The 27977-nt window shown below is 30.0% G+C and overlaps 3 protein-coding genes and 2 long non-coding RNA genes across 12 annotated transcripts in view; 3 read left to right on the forward strand and 2 right to left on the reverse strand.

Moving 5' to 3' along the window:
• Positions 1-78: 78 nt before the first annotated feature.
• On the forward strand, positions 79-27617 carry LOC100748088. 2 transcript variants are annotated; one of them, XM_033319707.1, is made up of 5 exons: positions 79-185; positions 423-523; positions 620-837; positions 1486-2205; positions 27410-27617. In XM_033319707.1, exons 2-4 carry the CDS (start codon positions 472-474, stop codon positions 1681-1683), a joined length of 468 nt encoding a protein of 155 aa, XP_033175598.1. In that variant the 5' UTR covers positions 79-185; positions 423-471; the 3' UTR covers positions 1684-2205; positions 27410-27617. The 2 variants fall into 2 exon arrangements, with proteins under 2 accessions (XP_033175598.1, XP_012238418.1); XM_012382995.3 differs by lacking the exon at positions 79-185 and having other exon boundaries at positions 287-523.
• Positions 1261-22274, reverse strand: LOC117151433. Its single transcript, XR_004461352.1, has 3 exons — positions 22061-22274; positions 3933-4236; positions 1261-1603 (listed from the first exon to the last, which is right to left on the reverse strand). It is a non-coding gene; the product is annotated as an uncharacterized LOC117151433 (long non-coding RNA).
• LOC100749284 (antichymotrypsin-2) overlaps positions 3919-27977 on the forward strand; it is a 30587-nt gene continuing 6528 nt past the window's right edge. The window contains exons 1-9 of one of the 7 annotated variants that reach the window (XM_012382985.3): positions 3919-4113; positions 7963-8084; positions 8193-8375; positions 8502-8712; positions 8849-9063; positions 9152-9337; positions 9408-9543; positions 17460-17622; positions 17660-17756. In XM_012382985.3, coding sequence (XP_012238408.1) covers positions 4104-4113; positions 7963-8084; positions 8193-8375; positions 8502-8712; positions 8849-9063; positions 9152-9337; positions 9408-9543; positions 17460-17602 — 1206 coding nt within the window. In that variant the 5' untranslated portion in view covers positions 3919-4103 and the 3' untranslated portion in view covers positions 17603-17622; positions 17660-17756. Of the gene's footprint in view, positions 4114-7962; positions 8085-8192; positions 8376-8501; positions 8713-8848; positions 9064-9151; positions 9338-9407; positions 9544-11394; positions 11616-11817; positions 12001-17043; positions 17320-17459; positions 17626-17659; positions 17757-19859; positions 19885-27977 lie in introns of those variants that run through there. The other 6 variants (XM_024366253.2, XM_033319699.1, XM_003487842.4 and 3 more) reach the window with 6 other exon arrangements.
• LOC100742421 (antichymotrypsin-2-like) lies at positions 10726-26141 on the forward strand. The gene is made up of 9 exons (XM_024366254.2): positions 10726-10749; positions 22863-22984; positions 23093-23275; positions 23403-23613; positions 23745-23959; positions 24054-24239; positions 24308-24443; positions 25473-25948; positions 26034-26141. Exons 1-8 carry the CDS (start codon positions 10740-10742, stop codon positions 25625-25627), a joined length of 1218 nt encoding a protein of 405 aa, XP_024222022.1. The 5' UTR covers positions 10726-10739; the 3' UTR covers positions 25628-25948; positions 26034-26141.
• LOC112212514 lies at positions 14543-16560 on the reverse strand. Its single transcript, XR_002946339.2, has 3 exons — positions 16422-16560; positions 14721-16264; positions 14543-14677 (listed from the first exon to the last, which is right to left on the reverse strand). It is a non-coding gene; the product is annotated as an uncharacterized LOC112212514 (long non-coding RNA).

Here is a 27977-nt window from a genome sequence, read left to right on the forward strand (position 1 = left end):
TTTAAATAAAAGTTTGGTTATTTTCATACCATTTACTGTCGACAAAGTGGATCTTCCTTTTATACCACTAGGGGGCGACAAATTAGTAAATAATTTCTTCCCACTCTTAATTTAAAATTTAAACCACTTATTATTAGGGCAATTACGTATAAGAAATTGCGTACATTTAAGGAAAAATTACATCTGTAAGATTTATATATTAATGTGGTTTAATTATTGAAATAAATACTACGTAACATTTTTTTCTAAAATATATATAAGCACAGACAAAGATACACTTATCTGTGATTGAAAACAAAACGATTGAAGATCGAATATATCATATACGTAGCCGTATCGATATGAAATTATTCTTAATTTTGATTATTCCTATTTAAGAATGAATTGCTAAAATTAACCTCAAAATTTTCTTTGTGTTGTAGAAGCCATTAATATAGCATATTTTAAAAGATTTAAAAATTCTAGTAAGTTATGACCAATGATGAACCCTGCAGAAGTGTATGGAATAAATTTTGTGACTCTAGTAAATATTTTGTAGTCCTATAATGATAATATGAAATTTCTTTTAATTGTCTCGTAGATAATTTATCATTTAACATATAATTTGTTATTTGGTTAGTAAATAGTGGAGTATTTTGGACTTCCACGGAGTTTAAATCAGCATGTCCCCCGAAAAAGAAAAAGAAAAAGCCGGACGAAGAACTCAGTAAGGGAATGAAATTATCAGATGAAGATACAAAAGATGGTGTAGATCCCTCGTTTTCAAAAAAATTGCCGTATCAAAGTCCTAGTGATATTTGCCCCGATGTTAAATCTTTTTGTTATATTAAGATGCAGGTATTTTTACAACAAGTCAACTTCATTCTAAATATTTAAATTTTATATATGCAGGGTGGTTGGTAACTGGTGGTACAAGCGGAAAGGGGGCGATTCTACGCGAAAAAAGAAGTCGAAAATATAGAATAAAAGAAATTAAAAAAAAAATTTTTTTTTTTAATTTTTCCATCGAGACAACGATCTACAGTGAGATCCGTTATAACGTACCACACGCGTATCGAGCGAAAATTCAAAATCGATTTTCTCGAAAACAAAACCTCAAACGAAAAGTTTTTATTCTATATTTTCGACTTCTTTTTTCGCGACTTCTATATATATATATATATATATATATATATAGATATAGATATAGATATATAGATATATATATATATATAGATTGATAGATAGATAAAGATAATGTAAACATATATTGCATATATCTTTAATAATTTAAAAATGAGAAAGGGGGAGCTTATTAATATTTATTATTTTTACATGATCAAAGGTATTTTCCATAAAATGAATCATTTTTTGTTTAGTACCGCTCCTCTTTTCTTTCTTTTTTTCGTACCTTTTAAATCATATCTTAATTTTCATTTAATTATTATTGCGCCAGTTTTTTAAATACAAATATAGAAATATTCATAAGAAAAATATTATTTATAGGATCCTTGTAGACCATGCTGTTGCGATGATAAACCAAAGCCACCACCTTGCCCGCCAAACCGCCGCCCACAACGATCACGGGAAACAATCTGTGGTTGCGAACTTTGTCAGAAAAATCCTAATCATGAGAAATGTTGTGATAAGAATAGAGCATTTCGCGGTATAGATATCAATCGTGAATATTTCGAGAAAGCATAAAATTTTTTTTTACTATATGTCGGTTTATATGCTCTATATGTAGAATGAAATTATCAAGAAGTGACGTCACTTATTATATTTTCATCAAATGATTTTAATCAAATAATATATATACGTACATATAGAAAGAACTAAAATATTTCGTTATAAATATCCTTTCTAATACTATAAAATGGTCAAGAAGTAAATTTCCTTCTTCTTTCATACAAGAGAAATTTTAGTACACTATTTAGCTTTTTATTAATCCAATTGGAGTTAATCCATATTACGTACAATACACTTACGTTTCAGGAATTTCACGTATAATCTTATCGATTATATCATTTTCAAGATATAGATGAAGCTGTTTTCTTTGTAGCTAGCCACACCCCGAAGATACTATTGGGTTCATTTTCAACCAAACACTCAACAACTATAGTACTACAGTTCATTAAGTAAAGCCATTTTTATTATATTTCTTCCTATTTCTCGTGTCGTCTATTTAAAACGCTCTTTCATAGATATATACAAATAGCGAATAAAGTAAGTTACAAAACAATTTTTTAAAAATATATAGTGCGTATTATGTGAAACGTGAAATAGTTTTAGTGTATAATATATTTGATCCTATACATTGTATAGATGTACTTTTAGATAAATATATTTCTCTTTTTCGTTATTTATAAAATCTATAGAATTCCAATATACTTTTAATAGTGTGACTATTACTAAAAAATAAATTCAATTTGTTACATATTCTCATTGTAACGATGACGAAAATATTTTATACAGAGTAATTATTTTAATATCATATATTATATCTATACATTTTTTATTTCACGTAGTTAAGCTGAAAAAAATATTTCATTTCCAATTCGTATGCTTGATTCTATTACTATTTAAGGTTCGTCAAATTTCCCAGCGCTTATTTTATGACTCATGCCCAATTCTCATTCGAACCTAACCTCAGGCACTTGTGCGGCAGCGATCCATCTAATTGTGGAGAGTTTCTAGCACGTTACCTATAGTAAGGTAATTGCGCACAAGCGAAACGAATATAGTTATAATATCGTAAGAAAGGTGCTAACAGTTATAATAAATTACGCGGGAAATTTGCTTTTTGTGTAACGCTTATAATTCGGTAAGTTTACCTATTATGGATTATTTACGTTTTTATTTCATTGAATCAGATAAAGTTTTTGACAGCATATGTATATGTATATGAATCATACGTATTAATATATTCATAACATGTTTCATCAAACGACAAATATGTAATACTAATTTCCGTGATGCGAGATAGAAAGTAGATATCATTAAAGAGGCCAAGGTCACTTTTTCTTACTAAGATATTTTCTTTATTCTTTGAATGCTTCAGATAATATTCCTTTTAAAATGTTGTTATCAAACGATTATGTTGTCCCTTTACATAACAAAAAGAGGCTTACAAATCTGAAGTATTACTACTGATAAATGCATAAGTCAAGTACTCTTTAGGTCTAAGTGATAATTTTAAGCCTTCCCTCGTTCATTAAAATAGGAACATGTAGTAAAAAAAAAAGTTTTACTTTCTTTATAATTTAATTTGCTTAGATTTATAACAAAATAGAAAATTAATATTTTGTACTTTAATTACTTAAATGAAGAATTTCGAAACACGATATTCATAATCTATTATTGTAGACTAATAACAATATTACGTGCCTATCTTTATATATTTTCCATTAGCACATTTAGGAGAATCTACACATACATATTATTCTTAGAATATTTCAGTCATCTGTTTACTGGTAGAGCGTATGGAATTCTAATCAGGTTTATCCATATCTCTCAATTCATACGTAGGTCTCGCAACTAATGTAAACATCGATCGAAATAAATCGCTGGTAAAAAATCCTAAAACGTCGTTGTATCCTTCGTAGAATTGGGACTATTAGAATTATTTTATAGAAGAGCGAATAAAATAAAAGAAGAAATTTAGAACTTTTACACAAATAACTTTTAAATAAATCAACTTCACATTTTTGAAAATTATTCGAATGAACAAACAGAATATGCGTAAATTTACTAGCTACAGAGGAAGCATATAATAGATATATGTAAATATTTATATTAACAGTACTTTTTCTGATAATATTAGTCGAAATATCATTGCCCTGTTTATGTTTGTAACATCAAGTCCATCTGGGATATAGAGTCGAGAATACAAATAAGATTTAAAATTCATGTTTGTTTAATCTGTACGATTCTACGGACAATCGAATGCGTACATCGTGATTGGCTGTTCGTTCGTTACCGATCCTTGGTAGGTTCGCTCTGCCCACTGCCAGGATTTCCCTGAGGTTGTTAATCGTGCTTTTATATTCGTTCAGACGATTCTTCTTGCAGTCTGCGTTTAACTTTAGAAGAGGTTTAACCGGTAAAACGAGTGGATCTCAACTATGCGTATATGTAAGTAAATTTATATATGTGTATTTGAGAAGGTAGGTTATCGCGGATCTCGCCCCGGATTAAGCCGAGTATGCACAATTTCTGTTCGGTAGTTAATGCAAATCGATTAATAATCATTTAAACCTCCCTCTCCAAGTAATTACTTTCTTTATGTATAATTAATCAATCTTCGTGATACTACTTTCACAGCAATGGATGTTATTACAACAAGCAAACGAGTTTAATGTGTGTCAGAAATACGTACTTCAAAAAGATACTTCGTTGTTATTTTCGAGATTTCTATTGTACGAGAAAGATGTCTTTAAGTCTTACGACTAGACTGATGATCTCTCCGACCTTTTAGCCTTAATATTTTTACGGTGCAATAATACTTCTAAATAATAATCTTTTACTAGTTTATGTCTTTTATAGCATATTTTTTAATGATATTAAATAAGAACTTATTGTATTTTATCGATGTTTTTGTTGGGTATAGGCTGCTAAACTTTTCATTGCGTAAAAACTGTATATGTGTGACAATAATATGTAGTGACTTAAGAAAATGTTCGAAAATTCTTTAAAGCAGAATAAAAGCAGAAATTTTGTCTAGAAATTAGAAGAATTGGTTTGCTAGATGATATATAAAAAAGTTGTGAAAAAATTACAACTGATCGAAATCGCGAAGAAAATAAGTCACTTTTTAGGATTTCTTTATCTGAATTTGTAATAAAATATATGTAAATAATACATTTATGTCAGTTATGTAGATTTATGCCAGTTACATACATGCTGAAAATTTCATCAAAATTGATTAACGTTGCTGTGAATTACAAGTGGTAAAAAAATGATGAAAATCGTAGTTCTTCACGACTTTCGGCGTATAACTGAAGTAAATTTAAAAATTCTTGCATCTTTCAACGTTTGTCGCTTGTTTCTGCATCAATCGATTTCGATGGAATTTTCATGTACATACACACTAGCATGTACATACACATATGTATAATTGACATAAATGTATGAAACATATTGTTTGAATTCTCATTACAGGCATAGATAAAAATATTGTAAGAAGTGTCTTTTATTACTTTCCTCAAGATATTTACTATTTTTTATTTATTCCAATAATTGCAATTTTTATTAAATTTTTTTATATGTCGTGTATTAAACCAATTCTTCTAACATCTAACAAAAATTCAAGTCATTTGGTTAAATTTTTAAAAAGTTATTTTATTTTAGAGGTCGTTCGAACACTGTCATTAACCGCTGTATAAGTGAATAATGAACGAAGTGTAGGTCCATTATGTTTGATACCATTTTCTAATCCGTATTACGTTCCGTATTACGTATTTGAATAGGAAGAGTATAGAATTTTATGAGTATATGTTACATGTAAGTAAGAAATTTTTGAACGAATATCCTTTCATCGTTTCATCTTACAAGTAATTATATTTATTTATATACATCATTTTTATACATAAATAGTTAAGTATTAAGGAAAACTAATCAACTTGATGTAGGGTTACTTACATGATATTTTAAAAATAACGTTTCAGTTAACTGAATTGGAAAATGAAATTAATTAAAATATTAATATAAGTAACAACAGTTGAATTTTATGCGTATAAAATTTGCATTTTTCATGGAATTTCTGTTTCTTTGACCGATAATATAGTTATTTATAATTATACGATACTGATTGCTGTAATCAAGTTTCAAAGTGATGAAAAACGCACACATTCGGTGACGATACGAATATCGTGGCGTTTCTTTCTCATTTGAGAAAATCTGTTATTAAATATGTCACAAGATAAATTATTGTAATAAGGCACATTATGTTTTATTCGTATCTAGATTGGTTAAATTGATCTCGAGGCATGTATCCTATATCTACTTTTAGTAACTTCGTAAATCTTAGTGTAATAGATATTTCAACGAAGAGATATTTAATATCTATTGACACGGTAACTAGCATTCTTACTCATAATTATCTACATATTTGTAATTTTAACGTATATAACCACATACGTTATTCAGAAATATCTCAGACGTAAAACCATCAGAATTACAAAAGTATATTGCTGAAATAGTAAAATATAAAGTATTAACTTAATGTATAAATATTTATTATACAAATATTTACAAATATGCTTAAAAAATATTTACATAATAATCTACGTTAACAATTGTAAAATTTACATAAAATCAAGATAATCGTAATTGTTACGTTAGAAAAACAATTATATTTGTCACATTCATAAAATGTGTTACGAAACAAAAGCAATTTGTCCATCGATAAATACCGTTGACAGCGATAGTACGATATCATATGATAATATTGATTACTGTGACTGCGCAATGTAGTAAATGTGATATTAATTATTGTTAAATCATTATTTCCATTGCGTTTGCATGGTATTATTAGTCGCGTTGAAAATAATAAGTCTATTGCAATGCATATTCACGTATGTAATTAATGGGTTTTCCCCGGTGAGATTTACGGAAAACATTATCTTCGTCTCTATATATGTCATGTATGTATAGTGTATGACACGCGAGAAGCTGTCATAATTGAATTTAGTATTTTTTATATGCTTATTTTTATCAGCGGATACTCCGAATATTTAATAATGATAAAATACTATAAATAATATAAATAATTAATAAGTAATTAACACTTAAATTAATAATTTTTTAACAATATAGTATCTTTTTTGTCTTGTTTAATTTAATCTAAGCCTATTACAATGAGCAATTAATATTGTTTACTTCATTTAAAACAATGTATATATTATGAGTTAATTTACGTAATTAATGGTATATGGTTGTATCAGACAAGAAACATGAGGTGTAAATTTATACGTATCCAATTCGCATACGAAGTTATTAATATTCGAACCTCGTTTGAAACGGAATAACTTTTTTTGAAATTGAAACAAACGACTTGAGCTTTTCTGAAAAATTAGAAGGGTTAGTTTACAAGGTGATCTTTGTAAATTTTTGTAAAAGTTGCTGTTAGTCGAAAGAAATAAAGAATTGTAAAGATTACAAAGAAAATAGCAAATATGCACACTATAAATATGTTAACTATAATATAATTAACCTTTTATTTATGATTTAGTAAAACCTTGAGTAGTAAAACCTTGAATTTTATAAGTATCTTGAACTTAAAATTACAGGTATTTGCATAACTTACACAATGTTTGTACATTAATTATTATTAAAAATTGATTCCTGAATAATGAGAGATAAAGTAAGAATTCTGTAAGGGACTGGATAGGCGATTCTCAGTTATTCTGTTATCCATCGAAAAACTAATGAAGATATACTTACATCTCTTGTGCACAAAAGACAATGAAGGTTACGCTCTCGAGATGTGTTGTTAAACCTAAGAGACGAAAGATTGAATTACACCGCTTTTGCTTTAAACGGCTCATAAGTTAGGTTTCGGATATTACTGTATTAAGAAATGTTTGGTATTTGATAATGATTACTGATAATGTTCAAAATAATATACAGATTATCTGTATGAAATCATACAATATATTAAAATGTATTAAAAATATTTTTAAATTTATAGAATATTTTCGTTAAATTCTAATTGGTGTTAAGTTCTAGAACTTTGAAGAAGTCATTTATTATTTCATGTAATATATGTATTGATTGATAGTAAATTTAATTTTTAATGTTCAAAATTATTTAAAACGATACTTAATCATAAAGTTCCTAATTTTTACATATAATATATATACATATATCTTATATGTAAAGATAATAATATTATATAAAATAATATTATATGTAATACATATATCAAATTTCATATCTATTTTGTCAGTTTTTAATAACAATTTTTTACTAAATTTTTGTTAGTAATAAGAAGTATCTGGTTGGTGGCTCTTGCTCTAATAACAATGTCAAAGGCAGAGAAAAATGTTGAAGCACTGCGTTCCGTCGTGGAAGGTGCAAATCAATTTAGTTCTTCATTTTTCCAGGTAAAATAGTGCACTTTAAAATTTATTCCAAATACTACTTATGAACTGCTTATTTATCTTGCAAATGATCGAAGATGAATAAGTTATAGAGATGCAAATGGTTTTCAGACTGTGGTACAAGATAATCCTGGCAACCTTATTACGTCTCCTCTAAGTGCAGGTATTGTTCTTGCTATGGCTGCTTATGGAGCTCGTGGAAACACAGAAGCCCAGTTTAGAAATGTACTTCATCTACCAACATCACAGAGTCTTGCCACATCTGGTTATCAGTCACTTATTGATAATCTCAATGTAGGTATCTCTCTCAACCTTTTGCTTTTATTAATTTAATGTATAGTATAAATTGTAAATTTATCAATATAAATAACAAATGCATTATTCTATGCTATATAATATTTTTTTCATGTTTTAATGTAGAATGTGAAAGACAATAAATTGGCTGTTGCAAATAAAGCCTTCTTAGCAGCAAGTTTAAATTTGAAACCAAGTTATAAAGATTTAACTGAAGTTTACTTCCGCTCTGCTTCTCAATTGGTAAACTTTGCTCAAAATAAGGAAGCTGCAAATATTATTAATAGTTGGGTCGAACAAAATACAAATAATCTCATTAAAGAGCTTATAAGTGCTGGTTTGTATATGTTTATTTTATTTATTAAAGTATAAAGAAAATACTATAGAAATTTTTGATTGAATGCATTCTAGCTTCAGTATTTCTAACCACATTATGTCGTTTTATGTTATTATCAATGTTTTTTTGTAAACAGATATGCTAAATGACTTGACTAAATTAGTACTTGTCAATGCAGTATATTTTAAAGGCCAATGGAAAGATAAGTTCGACCCTAAGTTGACTAGCGATATGGCATTTCATACTAGTAAAGTTGAAGTAAAAAATGTTCCCACAATGTATAGGAAAGGTAATTATAGATATGGAGTGCTTCCAGATTTAGATGCTAAATTTGTTGTAATACCATATAAGGTAAGTTTTGAAGAAAAAGTTAGTAATGTATAAAAGGAAGCTGCTTCTGTGTAAAACTTTGTGAAATACAAGCAAATAAATCTTCTAGGGTGACGAATTGAGTATGATCATAATTCTTCCGAATGAAATTGATGGTTTGTCTGATGTTGAGAAAAAATTACAAAATACAAGTTTAACGAACATTTTAAGTCAAGGGTATGAGCAGGAAATAGAATTATGGTTACCAAAGTTCAAGGTGGAAAGTAAGCTTCAACTTAATAATGTCTTAAAAAAGGTATATATATATAAAGTGTAATTCATGTACAGAAAACTATTTCTTGTATTTTAATTCTTATTTTGTGTAGATGGGATTGACTGATGCATTTACTGCTCGTGCTAATTTTTCTGGGATTGCTGATGAAACTTTGTATGTCAGTGATGTTATACAAAAGGCATACATTGAAGTAAATGAAGAAGGAAGCGAAGCTGCTGCTGCAACTGGTAAGTGAATAAACATTCTATGTTATGCAGTTTATATTTAAATTACATAAGATATCACTTTGCGCAGATAGTAGATATGAAAATATTAAAAAAATAATGTAATATTATACAAAAATTATTTTTTTATTTATTTCTTACTGCTCTGGCTTCTTGGTTAGAGGATGATATCTAGTTGTCTAATGATTACTTAGACTAATTTTATATCTAATCATATTTTCTACAAGGCGATAGTGTAATATCCTTAGCAAACTAAAAAAAGAAGATGAAAACAAAAATCTTCTTTGATTATCTTTGGCTCTGAATTTTCTCCTCTGCCCCTGTATAAATTTACTCCTCTGCCTTTCTCCATCTCCTTTTTCTCTACACCAGTCCAATGTATTTTTTGTTGTACTTGGAATCTGTTATCCTCCATTGCCTTCCTTCTCTCCTTGTATATAGCCTTCTTCATCACTTTTCAAACTATCTCTTTATATTCCTTCTCAGTTTTCTCTTTGCTTTTTGTTCCTCCTCTCCTTTTGTTCTTCCTCTTCTTCTCCTTCTTACTTCTTTTCTTCTCTACATTCTACCACTATCTTGTTTTCTGACTCTCTTACCCATTCTTTATAATTTAAAGCCTTTCTCATTGTCCTGATGTGCAGTTCTACATTTTGTATTTCTCCATTATTATATAATAATATGTTTCTACCTAAGCCTAAGATTCATTTCATACATTTTCTTTGGATTCAATCTATCCTTCCATCTCCCTGTTGCCTCCAGATTTCCATCCCACAGAGAGCTGCACTTTGTACTAACGAACCAAACATTTTCAGTATCTTTTCAAAAGATACTAAATTTATTTATGTCAATAATAATATTTACTATTGAGAGGCGTTGAGTAATTTGGAAATATAAAAGTGACATATGAATAAAAATAGAAGAACTGAAAAAATTAAAGTAATACAGTTAATATTATAACAATATCATGTTATTATATATGATATATTACATGATAAGTATACAAAAACACATAAATTTATCACATAAAATAACAGTATTTTGCTTGGTTTCAATTTTTGCTTAATTTATGATTCTTTTGAGCTTTTGAGTAGTTTGGAGAGAATGTTTATTAGTATTATTATTTCATATTTTAATATTTCAGTCTAATTAATAAAAATTTGCATGTATGTTCTTCCTAATTTTTTGCAAGCTATGTAAATATGCGTATATGTATTTATTTTCTCTGCATAAGTTTAAATCTATTATATCAAAAATTATATAACTATAACATGTTTATGCGTGTACACAATAGTTCAAAATGTTTCCTCATGTTTGGTTTCCTGCATGAAACAGCATGCTTCCTATTATTTCTAAATGTACAATTCTTTGCATTAATATTTAATAGTCTGTTATTATGTGTTTTCACATGTTTATGTTTCGTAATAGTTTATTTTATACAATATCTTAATCATTTAGTGAAAAGTAATATGGAGATATTATCAGTAAAGAAGCTAAGTATATATTGACTACATATTAAGCGAACTATTTATATTGTCAATAAATAATTTATTCTGACTATATATTAGAAGTGTTTTTCAAAATGCAAGTTTTTAATAATGTTGGATTTCAAGGATGTAGTATGTGTACCTTAGTACAGCTGAGTCTGCAATAAATATTCATCTAATTATACTTACATTGTCCCCTTAATTAGATGATAATTATATTAATCATGAATCATAACTATTATAATTATTAACAAAATCACATAAATCGAAAATAGAAAAAGAGGGAGGAAGATGGACGAATCTAGTGGAAACGAATTTGGTTGAAATGTTTTTCTTCTAATTGATAATAGTATACAATTTTTTTCGACAGAAATGGAGATTGCGCTCTTCTTGTCTCCTTCCCTAGAAGAGTTTCGAGTAAATGGACCATTCTTTTATGCAATTACATCACGGGATGACAACGTAGTTCTCTTCAAAGGCCGCGTTATTGACTGCGAGACAACTGCGTGATTTCCTTGATTATGTTATATGTTTTTATTTCAGTCAATTACTCGTCTATTCTTGTCAAGAATTATACGTACTATCAATTTCTTCGCTCTTTTTCCTTTCTTCACATTCACTCTAATATAGCAAAATCTTCTATATTATGAGTTTAATGGTTTTCCAATAATATCATTTCGCATACCTTAATTTTGATATAATAACATAGCACATTGTAGTGATCCAATTCTTCCTCTATTTAGTTCGAGCTTGTGGCTCAAATGAATAATTCACTATTAATTACTTGTGGCAGGTCTCAGTGTAAGGCCTCTTTCGAGCATTTGGTCACCGCCGAAGCCCATTGAGTTCCACGTCGATCGACCATTCCTGTCGATCGTTAAATACGACAATGTGATTTTGTTCTTAATGAATATCGTATCTATATCGTAATTTCGTTCTTTACCTTGAAAATTAAATAGATAATATATCGACTTTACACTGTATAATGGATCTCTACGTCTTTCCCACTTTTTTACGTTATTAAACAAGAAATTAGGGATTAACAGCATACACCATATCGTGGATTGTTCTGCCAATCTCTGCCAATTTACATAATTAACAATTAACATAACAAGTTTCTTGACTGGATCGACTGATTTAAATAGATGAGTGTTTATACGTGGAGAAAGTTGTCCTCATTCATATCACATCTTAAAATACACTATATTAACATTATTTGATCAAAGGAAATCGCGCAATGCCATTAAAAGATCATGTATAACACTATGAAGCATATATATGGAAGAAGAAATAAGACTTTCCTATTTTATGTGTATCATGAATTTAACTTATTGTTAACAATATAATTTGTATTTTATTAAAAATTTTCATCTCTACTTTATGGTTCTATCACTTTATTATATTTAGTTCCTTGTAACATATTTAAATTTAACTTGCTTCCTTTAACTATTAAATTGCTCCTTATTTATTTTTACAATTTAATATGCAAAGCAATCAAGACACAATACATAAGGATTTTGTCTTGTCTTCAGAAAATTTGATTCATTTTTTTACTATGCTGTACTCTGTTCTTATTGCATTAATTTAAATGTCGAGTATTTGATAAATGCAACATATTGCTATCACGCTATCGCATACTTTATTAACATATTATTTTCTTTCTTATAACAGCTTGTAATGTAATATTTATTATATCTTCATGCCTGCTTATTATAGTTTTCTTTATATTTTGTATATTTTGTTTCTTTTTTTTTCTAATGAAAACATTTCAATATCTATGTGCAGTATTTAAAAAATATATAAACTACTGTACAAAAGACACATGACTCTATTTAAAAGAATAGAATTGATATTATCTTCACCTCCAAAAAACAATCGTACTCTATGCAATGTGTCGCTGGAACATTTTATTTCGTGGAACATTCTGTATATTTAAAAACCACTTTTGAAACATTGGTATAAAACTTACCAAATTAGACTTACTTATGTATTATATCATGTGTTATTTATAATGTATATAATTGTTTATATCGTTTTTTTTTTCATTTTCAAAGATGCATAAGTTCGTACCTTTGATGTTGAAATTATATTTTTCGGTTATTACATCTCACTAACGCGTTAACAATCTATTAGAATGTTCCAAAATTTACCAAGATAAATCAATTTTCCAATATAATTTTGAGCAATACTCCATAATACGTTTTAGTTGTTGAGGGACGATCGTAAGTTCAACTGTTTCAATTTAGAAACAACCTTCCAAGCAGTGAAATTATTAAGAAATAAATGCTAACAACAAATGATGCAAATACTCTACATTTCAAATTTTTGTTCTCACATTTGTTTCGAGTAGATGGATTTATTGATTTTCTAGCAGCTCTTGCTTCACTTTTATTGATAACGTTCTAATTTTCTATCCTATAAAACATTGGTTCTCAAATTAGTATGACAAATTATAATATTATCTTTTATGAATAAGCTGCATTCGCTTTCTATTTCTTCATCAAGTACCTTTTTTTATTAAATAAATCTTAAATTTATGAATAAGTCAGAAATACATTAGATGATTCCGCTACTTTTTGGTTTCATGGCTTGACTTTGCTTTCATGGAGTAAAAATGCAAACCTTAATCTATATATTCTAGATCTTCCTGCACTGCTGCGCATGTGAAACAAATTCGAACCATTTCCAAAAGTTTATCAAGTTCAATCGTTGCTTCTTATTTTATACGACAGATGTTCTAATATCGAAATTTTATGTTCATTTAAAGCAAAATTGCAAAAAACAATATCATTTCGACTAATTTAAAAAATTCACTTCCCAGCGTGTAAATTACTTCTGATATATATGATCCGTGTTAAGTAAATTCAGAATTTAGTTTTACATTTGTCCAAATAATGTTTGCATTCATTCTCTGGTCTATACATATCACTACTTTTTGTTGTTACAAGAAAAATAACATCGGGACGTGTATATTGGCATTGGCAATATCAGTGTATATTTATAGCATTTATTCATGTATAATATTTGTCCTTCTTAGGTTTTATATCTTTCTTTCTTATATCGGAGTTTCACATCCAACTTTAGTCTTCAAAATTGATAGACCTTTTTATTTTGCAATTCAACATTATAACGTTGATTTGCCAATTTGGATCTTCAAGGGACTGCTAACTAAACCTTGATTCGCAATTATATAATATAATTAACAGTCAGATTTTTGTGCTTTTTTTGGTTCCATGTATACACGTATTGTTTATTTTTGAAATGCTGAAATAAAATAGCTTTCGTTCGTATCTTCTTTTATTATCAAACATAATAAAGCAGAAACTTCTACGATATGCAACATTTATAATTTCTCTAATACTCCTTTTTGCGTTTGTTTGTAAGGAGTTTATTCATAGGTCATGTACAAATCTTTTGTCTTTTCTTTTCTTCATGGTGTCTTCATAATATAATACATTATCGTTCAATTCATGTCGTGCCACATAGGAAGAGTAAAAGGAAAAATTGGAAATAGCGTTTGTTCAATTGAAATTATTACGATTATTATACAATTTGTTCCAGGTTTCTTTGCAGTATTACAGTCTTCAGTGACAATAATGCAAATGATGATTAACCATCCTTTCTTTTATAGTATCCTCAAAATTGTTACAAATCTGGGAACAAAAAATAACTGTTACCTTATTTCTTTGTACATACCTTGAGAATGCGTATAAATTGTTTGCAAATTTTAGGGTATATTGGATTATTAAAGGATATATAGATATAGATATAGTTACAGGGGAAATGTATAAATCACTTTATTGCTATTATAGGCATAGTTATTTGCTGCCATTGTTTTAGTATTAATTACAGTACTATAGCTAGAAATTGTTGAAATTCCAGAGAAGATGTCAGTGAATCGTCTGTTCATCTATGCTATCATCTAAACAGGGAACAAAGATTTTTAAGGAATATATTATTGAATCCTAAACTTTCACATTGATAACGTTACAGTAATGTTATTGTTACCTCAATAGAATAAAAAGTGCTATAAAATCAAATAAATATTGTCGTTCATTGTACATATGCAACATTGTTCATTTATTTATTGGGGGAAATGTTCATTCTATTACGTTTTTATTTACAGATCATTTCAATCTTGTCACTGACAGGATTGAAATTAATTATTAATTAATTAATTATTAATTAAAAGCATGATCAGTTGCAGATGTGTAAAGTTAGTTGCAACGTGCTTGTATCGCGATTAACTTCTTTTTAATTTGCTGCTTTATAAGTTGAAATGCATTATGTTAACTGTATGCATTACTGATTATGTACTTACATTATACATATGTGTATTTGTACACTTTACAAAACAAGATTCTTTACAATATTATAGTACAATTGTCCCTTGGTTGACTCGAATTTCAAGGCCGAAAAATCTTTAAATCATGGATGCTTTGCCTTATCGAGTTTTATACTCTTATAGAGGTTTTCCGCTTAATGAAATATGACTGTATTTACAAATATTTTAAAAATATCGTGTGTGCGTGCCTGCGAGTGTATGTGTCTGTGACTTACGGTATGAGCACTTTTAAAAAATTAAGTAGCAAATAAAAAGTAAGCAATCATTAAGTTAAAAAGGTAAGGTATTCATCGAATTAGCTTCACAATCCGTATAATTTGTACTTCACGATTTTGAGGTACGAAATTAATATACATAATGCTCCATTTGATTCTTATAAATCAACGTATTCTCGATTTAAGAATTTTACCTGATACAGCTAATTTTGTAGACAAATGATATAGAGGAAAATATCAATTAGGGATTAGTCTAATATTTTACTTATTTCAATATACGAACCACTAGATATAGATATACTTTGTTTTGGAAATTACGATGTTATTATAATCCAGTTATAAAATTGAAATTTTCTGTTTATTATTCATTTTCCCATAATATTATCAACATCGTAGAAACGATTAAAAGTTCTGCAATTTTGTTTTTTACACATACTTTGCACCCTAAATTTCAATTTTCATCGAATTAAGACAATTGTACTGTTGTATATTATAAATGTTTCTTATTAACATCGTTTGCGAAGAATGTTTCAGGTAATTATTTAGGATGCTGCGGCCTTCATTGCATTTCGATGATTGTTTACTATGTTGACGGCAGTATGGTTTTAAATAACTTCTTGTTTTCGCAAAGTATTAGTTTCAGAGATATTTGTTAAAAGCTCTCGGTACGACTGGAGTGACTGCTTCCTACAATTAGTCGCGCGCTGTTCCCCAGGCAGTGGACGCCTGAAAGTAGACGATAATTAACGAACATCTATCAGCGAAGCCAGTATGAGTTCTATACTCCAGGAATGGCGCGGTCGGTCACAAAGCGGAGCCCTTACACGCTCACACTACTTGCTTCCTACAATTGTGCATCTGTGACAGTTCAAGCGTTGATATTGATTGCCGACCGGATAAATTGACACCTGACTCAATCCTGATTCTCATCGTTTGTTTAAAGTATATATAGGATTGGGTGTCAGTTTATCCAACCATCGCATAATGGCTGACAACTAATTCTAACGCATGCGCTGTACATACGAATAATTATAGGTACTATTCACTGTAGCGCTACCGACAGTTTCTGTAAACATCTCGAAAACTAGAGAGTCTGATGGTAACATGCAGAGGAAAAAGTTGTTCAAAATGTTGATTCCTGCAACATATTGTAAATGTCGTTGAAATCCGAGATTGCAGCAGCTTCATTAATAATTGTCATGTTTTACAATAAACTTTCAATATTAACACATTCATCATAGTCGTTCAAGGAAACAGTGGCTTTCCATATTCCAAATATCAATATTTAGATAATATTCCGTCACAGATATGAAACAGTGAGCTTTGGGTAGTTCTTAGTGCTTTCAAACATGTACGCATGTGTGACTTCCCGTAGCGAACGTGTATATGTTTACTTCATATCGCTGTTTCTGCTCTATTCATACACTTACACATAACGTTCGGCATAACTCTGTTTCAGGTTTGCTTATTATGAAGAAAATGGCTCGTAATATAAGGGAGTTCAAAATTAATCAGCCATTCTTTTATTATATCATAAAAACTATGAAAGATGAAAAGGAAAATGATATTAATCTTCCATTATTCTGCGGTTCTGTAAACGAACCCGAAATCTAACAACAGTAGTGTCATAGTAATGCGATTATTAATTATAATGCGATTATTAATTCGTGTGTTCCGTAGTTATAAGTTCTAATAATACCTTGTTCCACAATAAATGTGTTGCATTCACTTTAAATTTGGATTATTTTGCTCTTATACTAGAAATTATATATACATTTCGGAAAATTAAATAAATCCTATATATAATCCTATATATTCTCCCTTTTTTAAACAACTTCTTTAAAACAATAATAATTTCCATAAAATTTGTTTCAGCAATACTCTTCCTTCTTACGAGTTCTTCTCAGCTCAAGCCAATGATGAGAATCGACCGACCATTTTTCTACAGTATTTATAAAAGTCAATCAGAAGATCAAAATATCGTAACGTTATTCAATGGACAGGTTAATAGTCCTTAAAATATATTATTTTTATACTTGTACTTTTTATTGTTACACATTTTATACTTAAACACGTGGAATAAAGATTATGTATGGATGTAAGCCTGTTAGGTGAAAGCCATCCGAAGCGGAAAGGGAAGAATTAAATAAATAGATAAAATGAATACTGAAATTATTGTTATCTCTCATTCATCTCACGGTTTTCGATGATTTTTGAATATGTTACAGAAATTAACATTTCCTACTGCAGTGAATTCTGCCTACAATTGCTTCTTTTTTTATTATTTAATTTGTACTTTACGATTTGTCCAGCTGGACATTTGGTAAGTTATAATTGTGCGTGCGCGATATACTGGTTAATACGATATACTGATATTTTCCTGAATTTCTTTGTCCACAAATTTGACTAAATCAGATTAAATTATTAAATCGGGAATATGTTGATTTGTGAGAAAATGTGGAATTCCAACGTTTGGGATGGCCACCTGACCTTCGTCACCCTCCGCTGTGGGGAGAGAAAGCATCAACACTTAAGGTTGCCATAAATTAAAAATTCACCTGTATGATGTAGTAGCCAGTAGGCCTTGACGTCTCCCACTTGCAAGAGCATAGTCATAGGCTTCGATGTTTTTTCACGGCTGCAACGCCGACAGTACTCTGTTATTCTTTGCGCAATTGTCAACGTGTTAAAGACAATAAATTGATTGTTGCGAATAAAGTTTTCGTAGCAGCCAGTTTAAATTTGAAATCAAGTCACAAAAATTTAACAGATGTTTATTCTGTTTCCCAATTAGTAAACTTTGCTCGAAATAAAGAAGTTGCAAATATTATTAATAATTGGTTCAAACAAAATACAAATAATCTGATTAAAGAGCTTATAACTGTTTTTGTATATGTTTATTTTATTCATTACGATGTAAAGACAATACTATAGAAAATTTAGATTGAATGCTTTCTAACTTCAATACGGCCAATCATACTATGTAGTTTTATGTTGTTATTAATGTTTTTTGTAAACAGAAATTCTAGATTACACGACAATGATATTCATAGTCCATGCAGTATATTTCACATGCGAATGAAAAAATAAGTTCGACCCTAAGTCGACTAGCGATATGCCATTTCATATTAGTAAAGTCAAAGTAAAAAATGTTCCTACAATGTATGTAGGAGGTAATTACATATATGAAGCACTTGCAGATTTAAATGCTAGATTCGTTGTAATACCATACGAGGTAAATTTAGAAGAAAAAGTCAATAATGTGTAAAAAGAAGCTGCTTCTTTGTAAAACTTCGTGAAATGCAAAAGAAGCAAATAAATCTTGTAGCATCCAGATTTCAGTATGTTTATAATTCTTCCAAACGAAGTTGAAGGTTTGTCCGATGTTGAGAAAAAATAGGAAAATATAAGTTTAAGCAACATTGTAAGTCATGGAAATATACACCAAAGTTTAAGGTGCAAAGTAAATTTAAAGAGAATGAGGTTGCAGCGGAGATATATATATATATATATATTACACTATATATATATATATATATATAGTGTAACTCATGTAAAGACAACTATTTCTTATTTTTTAATTTCTATTTTATGAAGTTGATGAATTTGATCGATCCATATACTGATAAAATTGAAGTACGTGGGATTACATGTGAAGGTTGGAAGTCTATCATATAAGTTGGAAGATTATATGACTTCTAACCAAAATCGTTTTAATTATAAAAAAGAGTCAAGCAGTAAGTTGGTCTCAGATGTTATTTTATCCGGTCGTCGTAATGCTGCCGGCCACAATACTGATGCATATGCTGCCACGAACACACAATCATATGCAGAATTAATCACCGGTACCGACAGCCTTTGTCTCGGAAACTAACACTGTGCGGCGGTTACATGTATAGGAAAAAGTTATGCAGAATCGTTTCTTCTATGGTACATTAGGATATCCTAGAAATTGTAGAGATTCAGTTCGATCTGTACATTTACAAAAACGGTATTAAAAAATGTTGTTATTTCTATACTCAGAGGTAAGATCAGAATAGTTATTATTTTATTGAATGGATAAATCTATCACACTGTTCTGAGCCAAAACGCGCTTACAAAAACTAGGGATAAAAACAAAAAAGGCATCTTAAGCCTATCGATTAAATCTATCGATTGTAACTAGGATCATCCTCTAGTTACTATTTCTTATAACTAACGCTTCTGCATATGGATGGCGAGCACGAACTCACGTTGTCATTTTCAACGAAGAAGCTTATATAAAATTTGTTCCAGGAATAATAATTACAGTTGACAAGTTTCCCAGTATGACTCCAATGAAAATTGATCGGCCGTTCTATTATGCTGTTTATCAAAACCAAAGAGACTATCAAGACATCGTAAAGGTATTCAGTGGACAGGTTGATGATCCTTAAAAACATTATTCTGCGGTTCTGTTTACGTACCTTTCTCTCGTACCCTTTAAATCATAGTTTAATTTTCGTTTAATCATTATTGCGCCAATATTTTACCCAAAGTCTAAGGACAGTAATGTCATAATTGCAATATCATAGTAATGTAATAATTAATTCGTTTGCTCCGTAGTTATAAGCATTTTAATAATACCTTGTCTCACAATAAATGTATTGCATTCACCTTAAATTTGCATTATTGTACTCCTTCGTCAACAGTATATAATAGACACATAAAGATATTTATAGATAAAGATGATATAAAGAGATACTGCATATACCTTTAATAACTTAAAACCGAGAATGGGGGAATTTATTAATATTTATTATTTTTATATGATCAAAAATATTTTCTATAATAGGAAACTTTTTTTTTAACAATGTCCCTCTTTCTTTTCCTTTCTTTCGTACCTTTTAAATCATAGTTTAATTATCGTATAATTATTTTTGCGCCACTTTTTTAAAATACAAACGCAAGAATATTCACAAGAAAAATATTATTTATGGGATCCTTGTAGACCATGCTGTTGCGATGATAAACCAAAGCCACCACCTAGCCCGCCAAACCGCCGCCCACAACGATCACGGTAACTAACCTATGGGTGCGAACTTTGTCACGAAAATCCTAATCATGAGGAATGTTTTGATAAAAATAGAATCAAAGAATTGACGTCACCTATTGTATTTGATTAAACGTATTTAAATAATACATATATGTGTACATAGAAAGATCTAAAATGTTTCATTATAAATATCTTCTTTAATACTCTAAAGCAATCAAGAAGTAAATTTCTTCCTCCTTTCTCACAAGAGAAATTTTTGTACACCATTTACCGTTCCATTAATCCATTTGGTAAAATTAATCCATATTACACACAATACACTTTTGTTTCAAGAATTTCACGAATAATCTTATCGATTACCTCATTTTCGACATATAGATGTAACTATTTTCTTTGTAGCTAGCAAGACCCAGAGGATACTATTTGGGATCATTTCCAACCAGGCACTCAACAACTACAGTACCACAGTTTATTAGGTAAAGCCATTTTTATTAAATTTTTCTTTATTTCTCATCTCGCCTATTTAAAACACTTTTTTGTAAGTATATACGAATAGCGAATCAAATAAATTACAAAATAATTTTGTTAAATAATCTATAGAATTGCAATTTACTTTTAGTAGTCTGACTATTACTAAAAAATAAATTCAATTTGTTACGTAATGACGAAAATATTTTATAAAGCATAATTATCTTAATATCATATATTATATCTATACATTTTTTATTTCTCGTAGTTAAGCTGGAAAAAATATTTTATTTCCAACTCCAATGCTTCTTTCTATTACTACTTAAAGTTCGTCAAATTTCTCAGCGTTTATTTTATTACTCATGCGCAAGTGTCAATCGAACCTCACTTCAAGCATTAGCGCTTCAAACTGCAACTATGAATTAATTGACCTGTCGAACACTACGATTCATGGAATTGTGGGCAGTTTCTAACACAGTGCCCATATACACACGTACCCAGCACAGCGTACGCAGTAGTGCAAGTATGCACAGATGAAGCGAATGTATTTTTATTCTTTAAAGAAGGTGTCAACAGGTATATTATACGGGAAATGTGCCATTTGTGCAATGCTTACAATTTGGTAAACATACCTGTTATGGATTATTTATGTTTTTATTTCATTGAGTCAGATACATTTTTTGATATCATGTGTATATGAATTATACATATTTATATGTTCATAACATATTTCATCAAATGACAAGTATGTAATAATAATTTCCGTGATGAGAGACAGAAAGAAGATACCACTAGAGAGGTCACGGTCACTTTTAAAATGTTTGAACTTCCTTTTAAAATGTTGTTATCAAACGGTTATGTTGCCTCCTTACGTAACAAAAAAAGCTTACAAATCTGCAGTACTACTACTGATAAATGCGTAAGTCGAGTACTCTTTAAACTATATATAATCTCTCTTCGATAGTCAATGAAATCAATTAATCCTCATTTAAACCTTCCTCTTCAAGTAATCATTTTCCTTATATACATTCAATCTTCGTCACTTTTATTTTTATATCAAAGGACAACAAGCGAAGGAGTCTAGTGTGTATCAGAAATACGTATTTCTAAACGACACTTTATTGTTATTTCCGAGATATCTACTGTGTGAATAATGTTGTCTTTAAGTCTCAAGACCCGATTGATTATCTCTTCGATTTATTGGCTGTAACATTTTTACGGTGCAATTATACTTCCAAGTAATAATGTTAATCTTTTACTAGTTTATGCCTTTTATAGTATATTTTTTAATGATATTAATTAAAAACTTACTGTTTTTTTATTGATATTTTTGTTGGGTGTATACTAGATAATTCACTGCGAAAAAGCTGTATACAGGTTGTTCGGCTGCAGGTTTCCAAAAATTTAGGAGGTGACTCCTGCAGCCGAAATAAGACGAAAATCGTGAATAAAAAAATTGTGTTTTTGGCTAAGTTCTTTAGTTATTGCTAATTAAAGTCGACCAAAATATCCCTGCACGCGAGCAAACCTCCTTACGCGGACGATAAGAGGTCAGTCTAAATATTCACATAACTGGGAATTATTCAGGAACAGACATGATATTTGAGAAGTTCTTTTTGAAAGCAAGGGTATGGTGATAAGGAAGCGTACAAGCTATGCGCCAGATGTGTTTAAAAAAGCTCATACCTATTTTGCACAATCTTCAAAATTTACGTAGCAAGAGACATATTATTAAGATTTATAATACAATCTACTTTGCCAGTTTTTAACAACAATTTGTTACTAAATTGTTTTAGTAATAAGAAGTTTCTGGTTGGTGGTTCTTGCTCTAATAACAATGTCAGAAGCAGAGAAAAATGTTGAAGCACTGCGCTCCGTTTTGGAAGGTGCAGATCAATTTGGTTCTTCATTTTTCAAGGTAAAATAGTGAAATTTAAAATTTATTCTAAATACTGTTTATGAAATGCTTATGCATCCTGCAAATGATCGAAGATGAATAAATTATAGAGATGCAAATTGTTTTCAGACTGTGGTACAATACAATCCTGGCAACCTTATAATGTCCCCTTTAAGTGCAAGTGTTGTTCTTGCTATGGCTGCTTGTGGAGCTCGTGGAAACACAGAAGCCCAGTTTAGAAACGTACTTCATCTGCCAACATCAGAGAGTCTTGCCACATCTGGTTATCAGTCACTTATTGATAATCTCAACGTAGGTATCTCTCACATCCTTCTGCTTTTATTATTTTAACGTATAGTTTAAATTGTAAATTTATTAATGTAAAATAACAAATGTATTATTTTACGCTGTATGATATTTTTTAACTGTTTTAATATAGAGTTTTAAAGACAATAAACTGGTTATTGCAAATAAAGTCTTCGTAACAGCAAGTTTAAATTTGAAACCAAGTTACAAAAATTTAACTGAAGTTTATTTCCGCTCTGCTTCTCAATTGGTAAACTTTGCTCAAAATAAAGAAGCTGCAAATATTATTAATAGTTGGGTCGAACAAAATACAAATAATCTCATTAAAGAGCTTATAAGTGCTGGTTTGTATATGTTTATTTTACTCATTACGATGTAAAGACTATAGAAAATTTAGATTGAATGCATTTTAACTTCAATATGGTCAATCATACTATAAAGTTTTATGTTGTTATGAATGTTTTTTGCAAAACAGAAATGCTAGATGACACGACAAGGTTAGTACTTGTCAATGCAATATATTTTAAAGGCCAATGGAAAGATAAGTTCGATCCTAAATCGACTAAGGACATGCCATTTCATACTAGTAAAGTTGAAGTAAAAAATGTTCCTACAATGTATAGACATGGTAAATATAAACTTGGAAGACTTGCAGATTTAAATGCTAGATTCATTGAAATACCATACAAGGTAAGTTTAGAAGGAAAAGGCACTAATGTATAAAAAGAAGGTGCTGCCTTATAAAACTTTTCGAAATACGAAAAGAAGCAATTAAATTTTCTAGGGTGACGAATTGAGTATGATCATAATTCTTCCGAATGAAATTGATGGTTTGTCTGATGTTGAGAAAAGATTACAAAGTACAAATTTAACGAACATTCTAAGTCAAGGATATGAGGAAGAAACGGCATTATGGTTACCAAAGTTCAAGGTGGAAAGTATGCTTGAACTCAATGATGTTTTAAAAGAGGTATATATATAAAGTGTAATTCATTTACAGATAACTATTTTCTATATTTTAATTGCTATTCTATGTAGATGGGTTTGACTGATGCGTTTACTACTGCTGATTTTTCTGAGATTGCTGATGGTGAAAATTTGCATATCAGTGATGTTATACAAAAGGCATACATTGAAGTGAATGAAGAAGGAAGTGAAGTTGCCGTTGTTTATAGTAAGTGAATAAACATGCTATGTTATGGAGTTTACGTGTAAATTAAGCAGAATATCACTTTGTGCAAGTACTAGGTATGAAAATATTCAAAAAGTAATGTAATATGACAAGAAGTTTCTTATTATTTATTTCAACCGGTAGCGAACGTGAAAATATTTTCTTCACATCGTTCCTGTTGCTCTCTTGTTGTTCCTTACAAATTGTTACGACCGTTCGCGGAGAGACGCGGTCGCGAGGAAAACGCGTCAGCGAGAGGCGTAAATTCTCGCTACGATTCGGTGAATCGACGCCGCGAAGTAGTCGTTCCCCTGTTTCGGTTAAGATAACAGAGGTGGTTAAATGAATATGACACAGTAGAGTAAGTTATATTTCACCGTTTATTCCAACAACTTGTAACGAAGGCAGTTACGCTGGTGCGTATGTACGAGATGAATGAGTGACTGATCTACGGGTGTGTATACCCGGTTAAAGGATGTTGACCGTTCGAAGGATGTAAAATTAGTACTGTCTTGGGAGACGATGCTGTGTCGGAGGAAAGCTAAAGATGGGTGTGTCCAGCGCACGGGACCATCGGATTTGTTGGTGACGATTTTAGTTAAGAGAGTGAGGGAAATAGGCTTCGTTGTTAATTGGTTAAACGAAGGGTCTTAACAGTCCTCAAGAGAAAGTGGTTAGTGGGAGGAAAGTTGCATCATACGTGAGAAAAACTAACTTTCCCTTGTCCAATCGTGGTAGACAATAGTCTTTAGAAATTCTTCGAAAATAGACGTTTGTTCGGTTTGAAGGACCTCGACTAGGAAATCTATGAGATTTATGGAAGGCACTTGAGACTGTTGAGGGTACGCAGTGAGTATCCGAAGATATCTGGTTACCATATTGCCCGCGGTGTGTGGCCTGGGCTAGGTAGAGTGTTACGCGACGTAACACGAATTATGTTTCTATAATATGTTTTTAATTAATGTGCAATAATATATTAATATATAATAGTTTGGTTTATTAGTATAAAAGTTTGGCATAATTCTGTTCCAGATCCCATGATGGATTTCAAGTGTGCTCCTTACAGGGCGAGGATGAAAATTGATAAGCCTTTCTTTTATTATATCATAAAAACTATGAATGTTGGAAAGGAAAATGATATGATACTTTCACTATTCTGCGGTTCTGTTAACGAACCCAAACTCTAAGGACAGTAGTGTCATAATAGCAATATCATAGTAATGTGATAATTAACACTTTACTGACCGCTAGCGGTTCAACGGCATACGCACGTTCGACCGGCAGCTCAAGCGCCGATTCTCTCTGGTGCCGGCTCTGTTTCGGTTTAGACTTTCCAATACCATTCTTTTCGTTCATCGCGAACGGTAAGTTTTTCAAATTGGTATAAAACTGTTGGAGCTTATAAATCAACGCAACTGACGCAACTGAGCAAGGTATCTTAGTACTAAATAACAAATTACTGTTCAAATAATGAGAAAGATTGTCAGCAATAAAAAGCCGATTAATAGGCTATCGGTCGGTAAGTGTCGGCGACAAAAACCGATTAATCGGCTATCGGTTGGTAAGTGTCGGCGACAAAAAGCCGATTGACAGGCTATCGGTCGGTAAAGTGTTAATGCGTATGCTCCGTAGTTATAAGCATTCTAATAATGCCTTGTCTCACAATAAATGTAAACTTATGTAAATGAAACTTTTTCTTTAGTATCGTTCCTCTTTTTTTTCTTTCTCTTTTAAATCATAGTTTAATTTTCGTTTAGTTATTATTGTGCCAGTTTTTAAAAATATAAACACAGGAATATTCACAAGAAAAATATTATTTATGGAATCCTTGTAAATATTGTTGTTGCGATGATAAATAATACCGCCACCTGGCTCGGCAAACCGCCGCCCACAACAATCACAGGAACCAATCTATGGGTGCGAACTTTGTCGGGAAAATCCTAATCATGAGAAACGTTGTGATAAGAATAGAACATTTCGCGGTATGGATATCAATTGTGAATATTACGCGAAAGCTTAAATTTTCTTTTATCGTACGTCGAATTTTATGCCCAATACGTAGAATAAAATCATTAAGAAATGACATTATCTAATATATTTTATTAAATGTATTCAAATAATATATATACGTACATATGGAAAGAACTAAAATATTTCGTTATAAATATCCTTTCTAATACTATAAAACGGTCAAGAAGTAAATTTCCTTATTCTTTCATACAAGAGAAATTTTAGTACACTATTTAGCTTTCTATTAATCCAATTGGAGTTAATCCATATTACATACAATATACTTGCTTTTCAGGAATTTCACGTATAATCCTATCGATTATATCATTTTCAAGATATAGATGTAGCTGTTTTCTTTGTAGCTAGCCATACCCCGAAGATACTATTGGGTTCATTTCCAACCAAACACTCAACAACTATAGTACTACAACTTATTAAGTAAAGCCATTTTTATTGTATTTCTTCCTATTCCTCGTGTCGTCTATTTAAAACACCTTTTCATGAATTTGTATATATATACAAATAGCGAATAAAGTAAGTTACAAAATAATTTTTGTAAAATATTTAATACGTATTATTTGAAGCGTAAAAAAGTTTTAGTGTATAATATATTTGATCCTATACATTGCATACATGTACTCTTAAATAAATAGATTTCCCTTATTCGTTATTTACAAAATCTATAGAATTCCAATTTACTTTTAATAGTCTGACTATTACTAAAAAATAAATTCAATTTGTTATATATTCTCATTAAAGTGTAAATATTTTAATATCATACATTATATCTATACATCTTTTATTTCGCGTAGTTAAGCTGAAAAAAATATTTCATTTCCAATTCGTATACTTGATTCTGTTACTACTTAAGGTTCGTCAGATTTCGCAGCGTTTGTTTTGTTACTCATGCGCAATTCTCGTTCGAACCTAACTTCAGGCATTTGTGCGACAGCTTACAGCTATCAATTGATCGATCTGTTGAACACCGCGATCCGTCTAATTGTGGACAGTTTCTAACACAGTGTTTACTACACAGCACAGTGTACGTAGTAGTGTAAAAGTGCACAGGCAGGTGAAGTGAATGTGTTTTTATTGTTCCAAGAAGGTGTCAACAGGTAGTGGTATATTATACAGGAAATGTGCTATTTATGCAACGCTTACAATCTGGTAAATATACCTATTATGGATTATTTATGTTTTTATTTCATTGACTCAGATAAATTTTTTGACAGCATATGTACATGAATCATACGTATTTATATACTCACAATGTGTTTCATCGAATGACAAATATGTAACACTAATTTCTGTGATGGGAGATGGAAATGAGATATCACTAAGTAGGTCAGGGTCACTGTTGATAATATTTCTTTTAAAATGTTATCAAGCGATTATGTTGTTTCCTTACGTGACAAAAAAACTTACAAATTTCTTTTTATTTTTTTTTATTTAATATTTCACATTCACAATTTGTCTAATTTGAACATTTGGTTGAATTTTTTAGCTGTTTGATTATCATGTGGGTGG

The sequence above is a fragment of the Bombus impatiens genome, unplaced genomic scaffold, assembly GCF_000188095.3.
Source record: "Bombus impatiens unplaced genomic scaffold, BIMP_2.2 scf_0203, whole genome shotgun sequence".
Lineage (NCBI taxonomy): Eukaryota > Metazoa > Arthropoda > Insecta > Hymenoptera > Apidae > Bombus > Bombus impatiens.

Bases quoted from the DNA above. Each gene is read 5' to 3' on its own strand.
- LOC100742421 (XM_024366254.2), top strand. The intron at 22,985-23,092 runs GTAAAATAGTGA...AATTGTTTTCAG, and splicing joins TTGGTTCTTCATTTTTCAAG to ACTGTGGTACAATACAATCC. The intron at 23,960-24,053 runs GTAAGTTTAGAA...TAAATTTTCTAG, and splicing joins TCATTGAAATACCATACAAG to GGTGACGAATTGAGTATGAT.
- LOC100748088 (XM_033319707.1), top strand. From the start codon at position 472: ATGACCAATGATGAACCCTGCAGAAGTGTATGGAATAAATTTTGTGAC. The intron at 524-619 runs GTAAATATTTTG...TTATTTGGTTAG, and splicing joins GAATAAATTTTGTGACTCTA to TAAATAGTGGAGTATTTTGG. The intron at 838-1,485 runs GTATTTTTACAA...TATTATTTATAG, and splicing joins TTTGTTATATTAAGATGCAG to GATCCTTGTAGACCATGCTG.